This window comes from Corapipo altera, unplaced genomic scaffold (genome assembly GCF_003945725.1).
Source record: "Corapipo altera isolate COAL_440 unplaced genomic scaffold, ASM394572v1 2b, whole genome shotgun sequence".
In the NCBI taxonomy this organism is placed as follows: Eukaryota; Metazoa; Chordata; class Aves; order Passeriformes; family Pipridae; genus Corapipo; species Corapipo altera.
Window position 1 is genome coordinate 25955014 of NW_020884874.1, and position 15731 is coordinate 25970744.

The window sequence follows — 15731 nt, forward strand, 5'->3', positions numbered from 1 at the left end:
GAATCAGCTCTATCCCTGCTCATGCACGTTTCCTTCCAGAGGAGAGAGGGGCAATAGTATGAATTTGAGTCTTGTCTCTACGTGAAGCTGGGATGCAGCCATAGCAAAGCACGGCACTGACCCCAAAGCTTGGCAGCTTTCTTCAGTTATACATACTGGATACATTTTCTAGGCTGCCTGCAGGGTGTTTGAAGTGAGAATAAAATTTAGTTTCCCAAGTGGCAGACAAGCAGTCCAAGTTAAGCATCAGGCCAGAGTCCTTTCATTCGTACATGTCATGCTGGGAATTGTCCAGCATATGTGGATCTCCAAGAAGCTCATCCAAGGAGCCTGGTAGGTAGTTTCTGTTTGTTCTGTTCAAAGCATCCTCTGCCTTAACTTGTCATGCTTCCCAGAGAAAGGGAGACAGATAAACTTGTCTGAGAAAGAGAAAGATGTCTGTCATCAGCTTGGAGTTCTTTTGTAGGTATTTATTCAGTGAAATATTAGAATAATGTTTTTTAAAGAAAGGGACGAGTGCCTAAGATATTTCACTGAAAGATTTAATTACTTAGGTAATGAGTAAATGATTAATTGTATATCTATTCTATTAAATAAAACTCTTGTTTGTATGCTCTCATTTCCACATTTGCTTTCAGGTTAAAAAATCTGGATGGGGATTTCAATGCAGTAGCTGTAAAACAGAAGTTAGCCTGAATTCACAAGAGCAGAATAAATCATGGTTTTCCTACCAGCTTCCTTTGAAAGCCTCATTTAACAGATTGTTCTAAAGATAATATAGCCTCTTGAAAATCTCTGATTTCTGTAGTTTAAATATAGGCAAGACAGCAGCTGCAGGTGGCTCACAGAGCAAACAGTACCAGCAAGCCAACAAATAGAAACTTTTCTCATGTTAGGAAATACAACTGTGTATTTTTAAAATATAAGTCCACCCCAGATATCATATGGCTACAGGGAGTGGGGTTTGGGGCTTTTATCCTGTGAGAAGGTTTAATGTGATAATCTTTAGATTTGAAAGAGCAGAGTCATTAAGGAAGGCACTTACCAAACACTGTAAGTTCAAGGTCTTTTCTTGCTTTGCCCAGTGATGGGAAAGGATTCAGCCAAGAAACTGTAGAGTGCATCAGAAGTTCTCCCATTGAAAGCTCTGTCACCTGTATTAAATTATAACAGTAGATAATATAAATAAACGGTATAAATATAAAATGTTCAGGAGTACATATCAGTAACTTTAAGGATCTGTTTTCTGTATTTACTGTATGTACAGAAAGAGATCTACAATTACAGCAGGAAAAGTGTGAGTAATCGCCCTTTCTAAAAGAAGTAACAACTTTACTAACTAATAGCCCCTAAGTTATGGAAGCTGGATAGAAGTTCGTACTATTAATAACTTAGAAGAATATTAAATTGACCTAATAACCTGTCACTTACATATAGCCAGTTGTGAACTGGCTGATTTAGTAGCTGTAAGTATAGAGTAATTAATATTAATGACACTGCCAATGGCAGAATTAATGGAGGTCTTGTACTCTGAGGCTCCTTTCTTCTGGGGACACAGCGTAACTCTGAAGAATCTCACAGGCTGTCAAGTTTTGTTTCCCATAAGTGATGAGAAACCAGGTAGCCAAACGGAAATAAAACAACTGAGCTGACATCTCTCATATCTGATATCCAACTTTACAGATTTGATTTGCTTAGTGATTGTTTGATGTAAATGACTAAATGGAGACCTTGCTGCCCCAGTTCTGGGAGATGAGTGCACACAGTTCTGTATAACTAATGGGTTTTGCTCTGACAAATACCCATGGATGCCTCAGCACTGGAAGTGTAGAGAATGAGAATAACAGATCTTAATGTGAAACCCCTTGAATTGTCATTTTCATTTATACGGGTGAAAAAATATCTTAAGAACTTAAGAACTGTACAGCATGAAATCAAAATGCCTTAGGGCATGGATAATCTTTGCAACATTTTGAAAAAAGAAGGATTTTTCCTACTGAGAACTATGTCTAGTCCTGCTTGCAATTCATGTCAGTCCAGAAGGCGGCTCTGGCAGCTGTTTTACCATAACCTACTGACAAAAAGAAACTTGACAGGCAGATACAAAACAGAAGTCGAAATACTAAAGGAGAATGGAGGAAGCCCAGCAAAAGTAAGTTTCCAAAATTACCTCAAGAAGAGATGAAACCCCAACAGCAAGCTGGATAATGCTTCAAGAGTCAATAGAACATGTTTCTTCTCTTACCTCTTTTTCTGTTCCACTTTGATCTGAAACCAGTTGGTCAAATACAGTGCCATAATCTTCATATATTTTCTGCATCTCATTGATGTGACTTGCTACTTTTTCCATTGCCTTTAGTGCTTCTATAAGGTTTAAAAATTTTATAGACAGCTATGTAATTCAATTGTATTTTCTAAACATGACGTTTCTTTAATTGAGTTCCCCTTGAGACAGGTAAAATAATGCTGTCTTCCCAAACTCTGGTGAACTGAATTTTAGCTTTACATCAGTGCTTTCTCATAGTAATAGAGGGAATACTTCTGGATCAGAGCAAGTAAAAAATGATCATCTGGTGTCTTAAGTGCCTAAAAAAGGTTGCAATAAGCATTCCACTGACAAGCCTCCAAATGTTGAATATGTATAGCAATAAGATAGTAACCACAGTTAAATTTTGCATCTTATAGATATAGGGCCACCAGGATTGCTGAAGTAATCTACACTCATTCTAGAATAAGTTACCTGATGAGCTCTAGGAGAAAGAAATTGCTTTTGTCACTACAGAATGGACAAAGTTCCTCATGGACTGTATACATGAAATTAAATGCTAGTGGTCAGATTTTGTTTAAGTTTTGGGGGTTTTTTGCAAGCAAGAGTGTCACTAGATTACATTAGATTTTTGTGTTAATTCAGAATGGAATTGGAAAAGGGTGCTTCATTTCATCAGCTGCAGCCTTTTAGCAGTTTGGCATCCATCCTGACCTGAAAGTAAATCACCTCCAGCTTGTTTGGGCAAGGGAACAATATCAGCAACTCCTTTGAAGCCAGTAACAGCCTCATGACTTTTTGCTGACAATGGATTTTTGCCTGCATCTATTTTGTGAAAATGACAATCGATCCATAAAATAAATGTCTTGATTTTCATCCACCAGGTGCTGACAGACCTGAACTGGAATTTGTCAGGGTGAACTCCCAAGCATCAGAGCATAGAAAAGCAAGCACTCTAATGTGTGTTAGACAGATAAGTCTTTCTACATAGAAAGACTGTAAAGCTTTGATCTCCTCTATGGAAGCAAGAGTCACAGAAAAACCTCAAACAACAAAAATTTCTTTCTGTGGTACTCTTAAACTTTGACACATTTCAAGAACTAAATAATAACCACAAGATGGAGCCTTGGTCAGTGTTTCTCAAGTGGGGAAAAAAAAGCAACACTGTGACCTGAAATGCTCCTGTACATGAGGATAAAGACCCCAGTCCTACTTGCCAAGGCAAATCTTGGGCATATCTACTTCTCAAAGGGACTTGGACACATCAAGTAGCTAAAACCACAAAAAAACTAATTATTTTTAAGGAGAGGGAGGGACTTCTCTCTAGATTTTGACAGTTCTGTGCTATCTATCAGAATGCCTACTTGTATCTTCAGAAAGGGGAGGAAATAAAACTTAATTCATATTCATTCCTGTAGAAGAAAGGAAGAAGTTACCTGTCAAATGATAGTGTTCCTCACTCTCGTTATCTGTCAGAGACACCAGCTCTTTTAAAAGCAGAGGATATTTCAGCACTCTCTGAACAGGCTTTATGAGATATGACTCCAGTGTAGAAGAATGTTGCTTTGTGGGATTTCGAGCATCCAGAAAGGTCTTAAAGGCACTATCTGTTTTGGCTAGATGTGAAAAAAAAGAGTTTGTCAGTTGAACATGGAAGTCATAGAAGCTGCAATAATTGGAAAGCATGGAATTGCAACTTGAACCCAGCACCAAAACTCTCACCCTTTTCAATAGATGGTTTACAGACTAGTATACACTATTCATTTCATAATAATTTCCTGCATAAAATAACATTCTTAAGGGCTGAGAGAGCAATTTTATCAAGGTAGGATTACTCCTCAATGTAATTTTTCCACTGAACTGCAATGAATGGTAGAGGAAGTAATCCCAAACTTACTCTACCATTTGTTGCTGCTTTTTGGAGTCTGGGTCTGCAGACAGCACAAACTCGTGGAAGATGTTTCTGTGGCTATCCAGGCTATGGCCTAGAGGTTACAAAAGGAATCTCATTCTCCAGGTCTATACATACTACAGCAGAACCTCTGATCTTTGCTCTTCCTATTGAAAGGATACATGGCCAGTCCTTGCTTTGTACCAATGTTCATTCTTTGATTTACCAAGTTGCAAGATTTTTTACAGTAGTTCACTGCAGTTTGAATTCATGCAAATAAACTACAATAATGAAGACAATAAATTACCTCTCTCAAGAACTTTCTGAACTTTGATGTGGTTTGCACAGAAGCCACTGTACAGTTTAAAGTGGTCAGCATAATACAGAAAGGAGCCTCCAAGGGAAAACAGCAATTTCTGAAATCAACACAATCAGATGTTAATTCATTGCTAGAATCCTAAATAAATACTGAGGAACATGACATCCAGACTCAATGTTGTGATTATCTGCTATTTTTCTACACATATCTTGTATTTTATATATATATACATACACACATATAACATGAGTATACTACTGGTAGTAATTCAGTGATGGTTTTGTATTTTGCTGAGTATAGAGGTCAGCCTACTTAGGCATAGCCTGCAATTTTCTCCTTTCTTCCTGAGCAGGTAACACCACTGCAGATATTCTGTTTTACTGTATATTTCAGGTAGCACGGGAACAAAAATCAACAGACATGTAACTATGCTGTGCTGGGAAAAATACATGAGCAATAGGAAGCAAGGCATAAAAGTGCCAAAGCCAGAAGGGACAGTGTAAAACAAATACAGGATTGCTTTCCAACTGTTTTCCTTTTTTCAGGCAGGTGGTAATTACAGGGCACCTCTGATGTTCTTGGATGAAGAGGAGGTTGGGAAGATGTGGTAGGGATTGAATCACAAGAGAGACGTTTTTAGAAAATGCCTCCTAAAGCATATATAAAAAAGAGGAGTCGTGAGGGAGGAGGAGAGCAGCCCTCTCCCCTCTTTTTAATCAATGTTTGCTCCACAAAATGCAGCAAGTGTTTGGGACACCTGCCAGCAGTCTCTCTCAGTCCTGAGCCATTGACTCCATTTCCCATTAGGGAAGGTACTGGGTGGTGCTACAGCCATTTACACTTCGTAGGCCCTCTTCTTGGACCTCACATAAGAAAAGCTCCCAGTCTGTAGCAGGTAAGTTGAGAACAGTAGGGAGAAGCACGGGCAGGGCAGAATTCAGCACAGCAACAATAACCTTTCTACAAAAGGAGTTCTGCATCACAAGCACTGCTAGTTTATAGTGTACTCAAAGTCTATTCTGCGTTTTCCCATGTTGCATCTTCTGCTAAGGGAAGATAAAACCATGAAAAATAGCACATATCTTTCATTGCTGAATAGAAGTCTGTAAGCCAAAGTAAAGCTTCAAACATAAAAGCAACCATATGAAACTTCTTAGAGCCAGAAACTTCTTAAAGCCAGATTTTCACAAACATTTTCAGGCACACTACAAAGTATGAAATGATGAAGTATTTACCCGGAACTGAGATGGTGTTTCCAAAGTATTAAAATCTGAGGAAGAAGATATTCCGTCTTCAAGGGTCTCCAAAAACACCTTCTGGAAATCCAGCATTTCTGGCAGACTGCCGAACAAGGACTCCATCTGTGAAAAGCATCAGGCTTCATATGAAGTACAGCACTCCATAAGAGTAGCTTTATGAAAACAGTGGACTAAGGAGATGTAACACACAAAGAGGTTGCAAAGGCCACTAGTGTCTTTGTTAATACTTTTCAAAGGGGTTTTATAAAAAAATCCACACAAAAAGTGAAGATTTCTTAGCAGTTAATTCAGAAGAACAATTACCCTATAGGAAAAAGAAGTGATGCACACACGAGACAAAAAGGCACTGACTGGTATAATTCCTATTGTTATCTTTGTTGTCTGCTTTTTCTATCATACTCTCAGTAATGAAAAACCCAAGTGCCAAGGTCTTAACCCATAAAAGAATGAAAAGCATGTATTTCAGTTATCCCTCACCTCATCCTGAGTGAGAAAGGTTTCATTTTGAAGGGGTTCCAAGTACAGCTCAAAGAGGCAGCTCAAGTCCTGCAAGAAAGAGTATTTGTTCACTTTTTATGTAACATTTTGAAATTGCTCTTTTTGTGACCTTGAGATAGGGGTAAGTTTTGGGAACGAAATAGAGATAAAATTAGTTTCCAGTAACAAAATCACTTGCATGTTGTTAGCACTGAAGTTATTGCTAAATTAGACACAAACTGATTCAGTATGTTTTTGTTTCATCCTTAAAGGTTTACAGCTTGATTATAACAAATTATATTTTACCCTAACATGAGGAAAAAATGTTACAGATGATGGTTTTCTATTGAGTCCCTCTGTATGAAAAGCAGCAAATGTTTTAATCATGTGTGTTAGACAAACCATATTAATAGCTACTCATTTAAACATCTGTAGTAAAATTCAGGGGGACATGTATTTTAAAATCCTATTAGTTAATAAAGTACTCAGTTATGTTGTCAGGTGGATGTGATCAAGGGCTTTTTCAGTCACCTTTTCAAGGAACTGCTGCTACTTTTGAAGACTTTAACTATCCCACACCAAAGTATGATGTCAGAGCTGGGGCCCCCTGCAGGGCTTTCCGACTTGAGAAGAGAAACACCAGAAATTCTATGTAGAAGGAGTAGCAATCAACTACCTGAGAACATCACAACGAGTATGTGCAACCTGCTAGGATTTTTCCTGGTGCAAAATTTCATATAAATCAGTGACCTCCATGGTCATGCTTTGTTCAAGTAATTCCTCAAACAGAAACATCAGGACATACATGGGGGTCCAAGTTCCATAAAGCTTTCTCAAGCTTTACAGCATATGGCTGTATCAGTATATTGGTGGATGTACAAAGACAAAGTGTGTTCTCTTCTGCAAACATTATTGCACCAAGTGCAACATCTGTAACAATGTGTTTTGAGATCCAGTAAAGAAGATGACTCCTCTGTGCTAAAGGTCAATGAAATCAAGATTTTCATGTTTCTTTTGGCATCCAGTCACATCAATTTGGGGTTTATAAAAAGAAGAGAGATATATCTAACAAATTACGGACTTACCAGTCAGAAGAGAAATAACATACGTGTGATGCTACAACCAACTGGAGTTGTGACTTTTAGCTATTTTCCACGGTTAAACTTTTTTTCTGATTTGTAGGTGACTAATCTGTTCTTCTACCAGATTTATTTGCGTCTTGAAAACTAGGGAAACATTCCCTAAAACCTATTTTTGTATTGCAGATATCTGCTCCCCATAAATTACCATTCTCCAATGTAACTACAAATTGACTAGAACTAATGCTACTACATCAAACCCTACAGCCTCTGTTACAGGAACAAGCCTGCTGAAAACAGGAACAATTAGATAAGCAGATTTTGTAGCTTATGGCCCTTGTTGAGGGCTGGTTATATAAAGATAAGCACAAAATATTAAAGAACATCCACAAGTTATGGTCAGCCTCAAAAACAAGGCTGTAGCGAGCCAGACTTTATTTTTTTTTTACCTTGACATAAGATTTCTCAGTGTCCACAAGTTCTTGGATGACTTTTCTCAACCTATCTGCATCAGAAAGGTGGCGAGCCAGTGGTCGTGGAGGTGGATCCTGGTTGTCCTTCTGTCCTTCCATACTGCTTGCTTGGACTTCTGGGAAGTTCCGGCACAATGCACTGATCTGTTCCACACTCTGTTAAGTCAGAAGAAAGAAACAAATGCCAATGTTTTCAGAATACAAGCTCTACTGCAATTATTTCTGAATTCCTCCAATTTTGATCTTGTTCCAAATTCAGGGGCCAGAGCTTGCCATTGATTTTTGTCTGATGTGTATCTTGATTGTTTTGAACAGCTTTAATTTCTAGCAGATCCAGATCACAGTAGTAAAATTAATTTAAAATTTTCTAGTGGTTTTCCAGTGCAAATTATTTTCAGTCTTCAGAGACAAGCTTGTGAGATGCAAAAGATGAGAGAGCAGATATGCTTTCATTCTTATGACAGTAGCTTCACACTGTTTTCCATCTCTCTTATTTTGCAACACTCAATGCATCAAAATAGAAAGAATCAGTAGATAAATATCTTATAAGCATTGAGAACAATTCTTTTATTTGTCATCTGCTACCTATATTGTGTTGTGTGTTTTGTTGTTGCTTTTTAAACAATGAAACATGGAACTGAGGATTCAAATTCCAATATCCTGCATTGTCAAAAGATGTTCAGATGCTTTCTCTCCAAGAAGTCAACTACATATCAGGATCTTTTGCTTTCAAAAAAGGCAAATGGAAACCTAAATCTTTGAGATTCTTTAGAGGAATGATAAAAATGAGAAAAAGACAAAACAGAAAATTTTCAAGCCAGATAGGAATTGAAGATAGAACAACAACAACAGTTAATTTTGTAAGGTAAAGATGGAAGAGAAAGAGACATTTCTGACACTATGAAATAGGTGTGTAATTTTCTCTTGTATGACCACCACTAATATCCAAGAGCAACTTTTGCAGGCAATAATCTTTAATGCTTAATTTGAAAATTATTCCACTGTTCTTTCTTATATAGTATTTCTCTGAAATCACTATCATTACCTAATTTTACCTTAACAACACTTGGTATCCACATCTTGATACTACCTGAAATAATTCCTCGGTGCTTCTGTCATTCAGATACTCACTAAGAAACTGGACAGTTGCATATGTTGTGCCATTTATCACCTTTTATTTAGCAAATGCATTCAAATAAGGACTTATATCAAGTGTAAGTCTTGTTTCAGTGAAGGTATCAGGACATGAGTGCATTTCAGAACTGTCTGTAGTAATCTGTAGTAATTTACTCCACATGCTGTTTCAAGTGATCCTTTTTGGGTGGTTCACCACTGATTACCTGTGTAACTAGGTTCACCAACATATTAGGCCATCAAATTAACAAGTCCAAAAGTTATTCTACAAATGAGTTGAGCTATACAAAGCCTTCAGTAGGGTGGAGGCTAAATGAACTTGCAATATTTAATCTCAACTATTCCTGTGATAAAACACCTATATGATGAAAATTAATGTTAAAATTTCAGATATTTGCCATGTAGTCCATATTACTCTGTAGCTTCACATCTTCCAGTTTTAAACAATGCCACCACTCTAAAAAAAATTAAGTTACTTTCCTCACCAATACATGCAACCAGCTTCACAGTTTTGTATAATGACAGCTTGCAGGACTATAAATTTAGATACATTTAGTATTTTCAACACTTATTAGGACCCAACAAAATTGAATGGTGTTTGTTGGAATTACAGCTGCACACCGATGAAATACATTTGAAAATCAGAGTCAGTCTGTGAAACTAAAATTAATTAGTGGTTTGGAAACAAATCACAACTTAATTTAGGAAGAGGGGTGTGTGTATGTATGCATGTTATTTTAAAGCAACTTCTAAACAGCTGAATGCCAAAGTACTTCAGTTTTTTTTCTTTGTTTCTGGTGTCAGAAAGGTTTGTATTTGCATCAGAATGTCTCAGATTTTGCACTCTCTACAGCTCAAGCTGCACGTGGGCGGCTTGATTTACATCAGCCTGATGACTGATCAAGGACACCAAGATCAAGGATGCAAAGCAGCCTGTTGAAAGAAAGTCATAAGCATCATCATCAAGCACAGCTTTACAAGGAGGAGTTAGAAGTCCTCTATTCCTCCTCAACCACCTTCCTATAGAGAGCAGGCAGACATTGGGGAACATGCTATTTCTACATCCCCTTCAGTTTTGAGGTCAGAGCTGCATCTGTCACCAAGAAACACTGGATAAGAAAGCATATGGAAATACATGATACTTCTCAACATAGATACTTTCTGATCATGTAATTTTGATGTCAGAAATTATTCTGTATAACTGGCCTAATCCCAAAGCACAGGATTACCTCTCGGGTACAACAAACAAGCACTGATTTTTATAAACTTTAATATGTTCCTGAAAATACATGCAAATTTGGCATTAAAAATATTGCTCTTGACCTCCCGTGCTGCTCACAGGATCTTGTCCTTTCCCGAAGTCTTGCTGCTCTCTGTCCTTCCCTTTATGTGGAGCTTCCAGACTGCGCAATATCCAGACCTCAACCTTTGTATCCACTGTGGTATTTACATTTGGGTCAAAGCAAGCAGGAAATGCTACTTGATCACAAAAGTACTTCACATTCACTCATCCACATTGCATGGACCATAGAAGATGCAGGAACCCCTTTTGCCAGTAGAAGCACTTTTTCTTGACAAAGAGCTTAGCATTAATGAGAAACTTCTTAGTAACAAATAAGTACGTATAAAAACAATTCCTGCTTCACATTTCTTCCCAAAACTCCCTTACCACCCAGGCTAGGTTCTCTACCTTTTTTCCCCACTGCCCTGGATGCTACTTTCTGCCTCCAACACTAAACCATTTCCTGCTCTTTTAAACTGTTTAAAACAGATCTTTTCTAGAAAGACTCTAGTGACAACCCCTAAGAACATCTCTTTTGTATCTTGTATGTGTGGGCAGGAGAGGCTCAGCCTCTGCCCTGTTACTGGCTGCAGCTGGGATTTCAAAGCCACTTGGGCATTCTGGATGTCAAATTAGAGCTTGGCAATCAAGTGCCCTTAAGCCAAGAAGTCTCAAGAGGAACCCCCAGTTCATACTACATATATCCACTGTAATATTGAACTACGGTAGGAATTAACCCTGAATTTGTCCTGACATTAACATTGCAATGTCTAACACAGGCAGATTTGACTCTCAGATGCAACTGATAAATTCCTTGAGCACACAGTTGCTGCTTTTATTTGCACAAGACCAAGACTGCCTGTACTTAGTAAATGGTAAAAAAAGTATTTATGCCGACCTTTATAGTGTGCAGCTCATTAGAATAAAAACATTTAAATTGGTAAAAAGAAAAGTCCAGATGACTTACTGTGGAAAAGGCTGAAAAGTAGTTTGGTATAGATAAAAGTTGAAAAGAGAGTACAGTGGAAGTAACAAACTTCCTTCAAAAATCCATCACTTGAGCTTATGTATGCCACTTTCAGCAGGATGTATAGGGGATTGCAAGTAGCTTCAGTTTACCTTTGGCACTGTAGAGCAGGCAGATAGGGTTAAATATCCAAAATTTAAACTCACAGTGCTAGAGTAGGGAAAGACAAATGGAGTTTATGCAGGGTTTATATAAAAAAACCCCAAGCATTTCAAGTAGAAGGAAGCTAAGCAGTGTTGTGCTGTTTTATTGGCCATATTCAAAGATTTTCTAACAAAGCTGTATAAACCCTTCCACACATCTAGCAGTCAGGGGAAGCAACCACCTGCTCCATACTCTCTCGGCCTCTAAGAAAACAGAAGGATGTTTAGAAGTAGCCTTGAGAAACAGTTTTGTCATCCCTGCATCTTTGACACTCAGGTCCCATATCCTTTTGTAGGGAGCATTCCTGGTGACTGTGGACTGCCCATAGTAACCTTAGAAGGAGAAGTTCCAGTCCACATAGTTGTAACCTTGACAGCAGTGGACCACTGCAGAGGTGCTCAGCTTGTCAGGTGGACATGAAAGCACATTTCATTTGCAATAATACCTGTGATAAGAAATACTACAGATTATTCCCCTAAAGAGAATAAAAGGATAATCTTACAAGGATGTCTTACAGATTTGCTTTGCTCCTTGCAGACAAGCGTATCATCATTTGAGGCTGTGCTATCCTCACCAGAGTAACAAAACTCCATAAAATTAATCAGTGAGAGAGCAGAAGACATTAATCAGCAGTGGCTAAGAACTAGCACAATGATTTCATGGCTACCCTGTGACTTTCTACCAAATGATACTGATGGAGCATAAATGCTGCACAAGGTCAATTAGTGTTATGGTGTCTCTGCACATTGCTATTTACTTTATCCTCATTTATACGTATCATGTACTCCATCAGACTGTCAGGATTTGTTTGAAAAAGTGATGGAAAGGAATATTTTGAGTAGTCTTAGAAAATTCTACACAGCTTAAGAAAGACTCCTTAGTGAGATGAAAACCATGCATGCCCTTTGAAGAGTTTTCAGGTTTCTGTACCATTGTGCAGGGCACTGACCACATCTATGGGGTGGATCACCAGTCCTTTCCTGTCCTAAAGAGGATACCTGGTCAGAAAAATCCTGCAGAAACAGATTAGACTTGTGCCCTCTAGAAATGAACAGCTAACAGCTCAGCTCTGTCTGATATAGGTAATTCAAGGAAGATTGAATGCACTAGTCAGCAGAAGAAATACAATTACATAGAATTTTGAGAAATTAACAACTGGCCAGAGATGCCTTTACATCTCTCACTCTGAGTAAAAGGACATCTTGGAGATGTCCATCACTTTTACTTTGTTGGGAGGTGCTTCTCTCCAGAACAAAGTATACCCCTAACAGCCTCCTTTTTTTGTGGTTGCAACACTCTATGGACATGCCTGACATCTCCTCAGAGATGTAACCAAGAAACATAAAAGGCTAGAAAGTTGCAGGCCTTAGCTTCCTTACAGACCACCGAAAAAGGTTGCTTTATGTTACATTGTTACGATACAGTACATCACTCCTCTAATTTGTTCATTAAAACTGAAAAATGTCAGCAGTGTTTTACTGAAAAATACCTTGTGGGATTTTCACCACAGATGTTCGGGCAAGAGTGATACTCAGCTTTGGAGCAGCAAAAAAGCTAAAACAAAGCTTTTGGAAGCTAAAACAAAGCAGCAGCCTCAGTCATCACTTATCTTCTGCTCCTTCTCCTTCTTTACCCAACTTCAAGGCCATTCACTGCTGAAATTTTATGGGTCTGTTTTGTTTCATTGTATCTCTTGCATGTCTTTTAATTGAAATGTTTAAAACTTTGCTAAAAGAAGGATATTTTTTGAAATGTCCACTCCACTCAGAGCCTTCATAGCAATAAGTCAAGCACAGTTAGAGTTATGCTTTAAGGAGGGAGAAGCAACCCCTACACACCGCAGTATGAGATATTGCTATGCTAGACACTACCAGACTATAGTTAGAATTTCCCAATTTCAGGGAGATTTACATTAGCAAAGTCAGCCTGTTCTGGTAACACAAGTAGATGTCACCAACCTCATTTGGAAATCACAAGTACAATAAGAAGAAGGGCTGATGACCCAATAACTCTTTCTGGACAGCACAAAGGCCTGAGAGAAGGCTGAACATACAGCTGTGTAAAACAGCTAAGATGCAACCCACCTGATGTGGTACCTGAGCTATTGATGTCTTCATGGTGGCAAATCTTCCCTCTCACTTGCCACACAGAAAGACGTCCATCTTTCTCCTTGAGTACAAAAGAAGTACCGGTGGTGACTGAAATACTTGACTGAAACTCTAGTTATAAAGTCACGCAACATGAATCTGGGCCCAAGAGCCTGCATCGACCAGGTCCTCAGGACTAGCAGCAACCACTGAGGTCAGAGTTGCTGGGCTCAGCTTCTCTAATATCAGTCCCCAGTGACATCTGACCCACCTCACACCAAAGTCAAAAGGAAAACAAAGTAATTTCCACTGCAGAACATTAAATCCTGACTATACAAAATGTAAGGATGTGAGCACTAGGAAAACAAAGAGAGAGGAACCCTAAAACCTCAGTCACAAAAAGGAGACTCTCATCAGGTAATACCAAAACACACAAAAATTTTCCCAAACCCTGATTTTGTGAAAACATTCAGGCTCTTCCTTCCCCATGTCCTTATCCTGATGTTGTCAATTTTATTGCAGAAGGCTCATGTATTTTTCTACCACCTGTGTAACATATTTACAGCCTTCTTATATTTCCCCAGCAATATCTTGATTATAGATCATATTTTTTTCCTCCCTATTTCCACAATCCTAATTTATTTGTGGGAAAAAAAAAGAGAAACAGTTAAAACTTTCATGCTACAGTTACTTCCAAATTTCCCTCAAAAATCTTTTTAAAACTATCCCACTTCTTGTCAAAATATGGATCTTACTTAGTCCTTTCTCTAACAGATGCAAGAAATAACGATTTGCTGGAGCTCAGCAGCAAACAGTGCAGGCAACCAACCCACCCGTCCCTCCCTCAAACTTCACAAAGCCCAAACCTTTTCCCATGCAGACTACTGGTATAAACTCACCCACCAACTACATGTTTCCGGAATCCATTATTTGATTACTGGGACAGTCACTATTTATCAGGTACTGGTGGCTCGGCACGCTTCTGCAGCCCCATCACCTTAGCCTGATTAAGCAGCACCCCCAGCTTAACCCATGCCACAGCAGAACTCACCACAGAAAACATCCTGTGCAGAGAGCCGTAAGCTGCTGCCGCCTGCTGCTGGGTTTTGCGAGCCAACGCTAAACTCTTAGCTCTGGTTTTACTCCTCCCGAAGGCAGGCATTGTGGCTTGTGAATACAAACTTTGCCAAAGGAAAAGGGTCCTCGGAAGGAAGCCACGAGCGTTGTGATCCCCCACGAACACACCTTCTCTCTGAGCTCAGCTGCTCAAGTTTCTCTTTTGTGCCGATTAACAAAAATCAAAGGCACTGACAACATCCCAGTGCAATGGGGTTAAGCAGTACATGAGAGCACAAACAGACCTGCCATGCCTCCCTTTGTTGCTACAAATACAGGGAAAAGGTGCCAGATGAGGGGTTTTTTTATATTTTGATGTAGTGAGTGCAGGACAAAGTGGAGTTATGGCAAGGGAAGATGGGTTTAATCTCCCTAGAAATATACCTGCCTCCGTGCCTGTGAAATTTACTGCATAAACAAAACATCAGGTGCTTTGAGAAAGTTAGCCAAATACCTAAAAATATCTAGAGGGTGCTGACTGCCCTGAAGGTCAACATGAATTATCAATACACTGATGCTCTCTCAAGGGTATATGCTGCTAAATGTTGTGGCATACAAATACTTTTACAATGATAAAATGAAAAACAAATAGGCAGCTCTCTGGATGATTTCTTTACATAATTTTGTTTGTCCTTTGTTTGAACTTTTTAGCCATAATTGCATCAATAAAAAGAAATTTAAACTGGGTTCAGTAATAAATTCAGGCTTGAAAGTAAAAGTCCTGATGTGGATATATTTACACAAAACCAATCAAGTCTACAGATAGATTAAGAAAAATGTAACTTTTAATAAAACATTACAGGACATGATAACACTGAGCTGAAGAGATAAAAGACTGAGAAGCAATTCATTAATAAAAGGAGAACTACACCAGTGGCATAATAAAACACATCAACTCCCTTGTTGCCCCTACCACAGCACTCCTAGAGTGCAAGGAAGTTCAGCTATATGAAGCTTCATTCAATACTGCTCTTGCCACCGCCTATTGCTCTCTAGTAAACCCTTCTCTTGAATCCAAATGAACCCCCAAGCCTGGGTATCTGTATCTTTGGTTATGTGTGCACCACTTCAGAGGTTTCAAGGATATTCAGATATTCACCTTCATACAAGCAAGGGAATAACACAGCTTTCTCCTTTAATTACTGCAATTAAACTTACATCCATCTCTTTCCAAATC

General features: G+C 38.7%; 1 protein-coding gene across 10 annotated transcripts in view; it reads right to left on the reverse strand.

Annotated features, from left to right (window-relative positions):
• The window catches only part of TIAM2 (T cell lymphoma invasion and metastasis 2), a 188006-nt gene that overhangs the window by 5480 nt on the left and 166795 nt on the right, over positions 1-15731 (reverse strand). For all 10 annotated transcript variants that reach the window (XM_027631056.1, XM_027631065.1, XM_027631097.1 and 7 more), the window contains 7 exons: positions 7741-7920; positions 6213-6281; positions 5712-5837; positions 4465-4573; positions 3703-3882; positions 2246-2364; positions 1046-1154 (listed from right to left, as the gene is read on the reverse strand). In XM_027631056.1, the coding sequence (XP_027486857.1) occupies positions 1046-1154; positions 2246-2364; positions 3703-3882; positions 4465-4573; positions 5712-5837; positions 6213-6281; positions 7741-7920 (892 nt within the window). The remainder of the gene's footprint in view (positions 1-1045; positions 1155-2245; positions 2365-3702; positions 3883-4464; positions 4574-5711; positions 5838-6212; positions 6282-7740; positions 7921-15731) is intronic.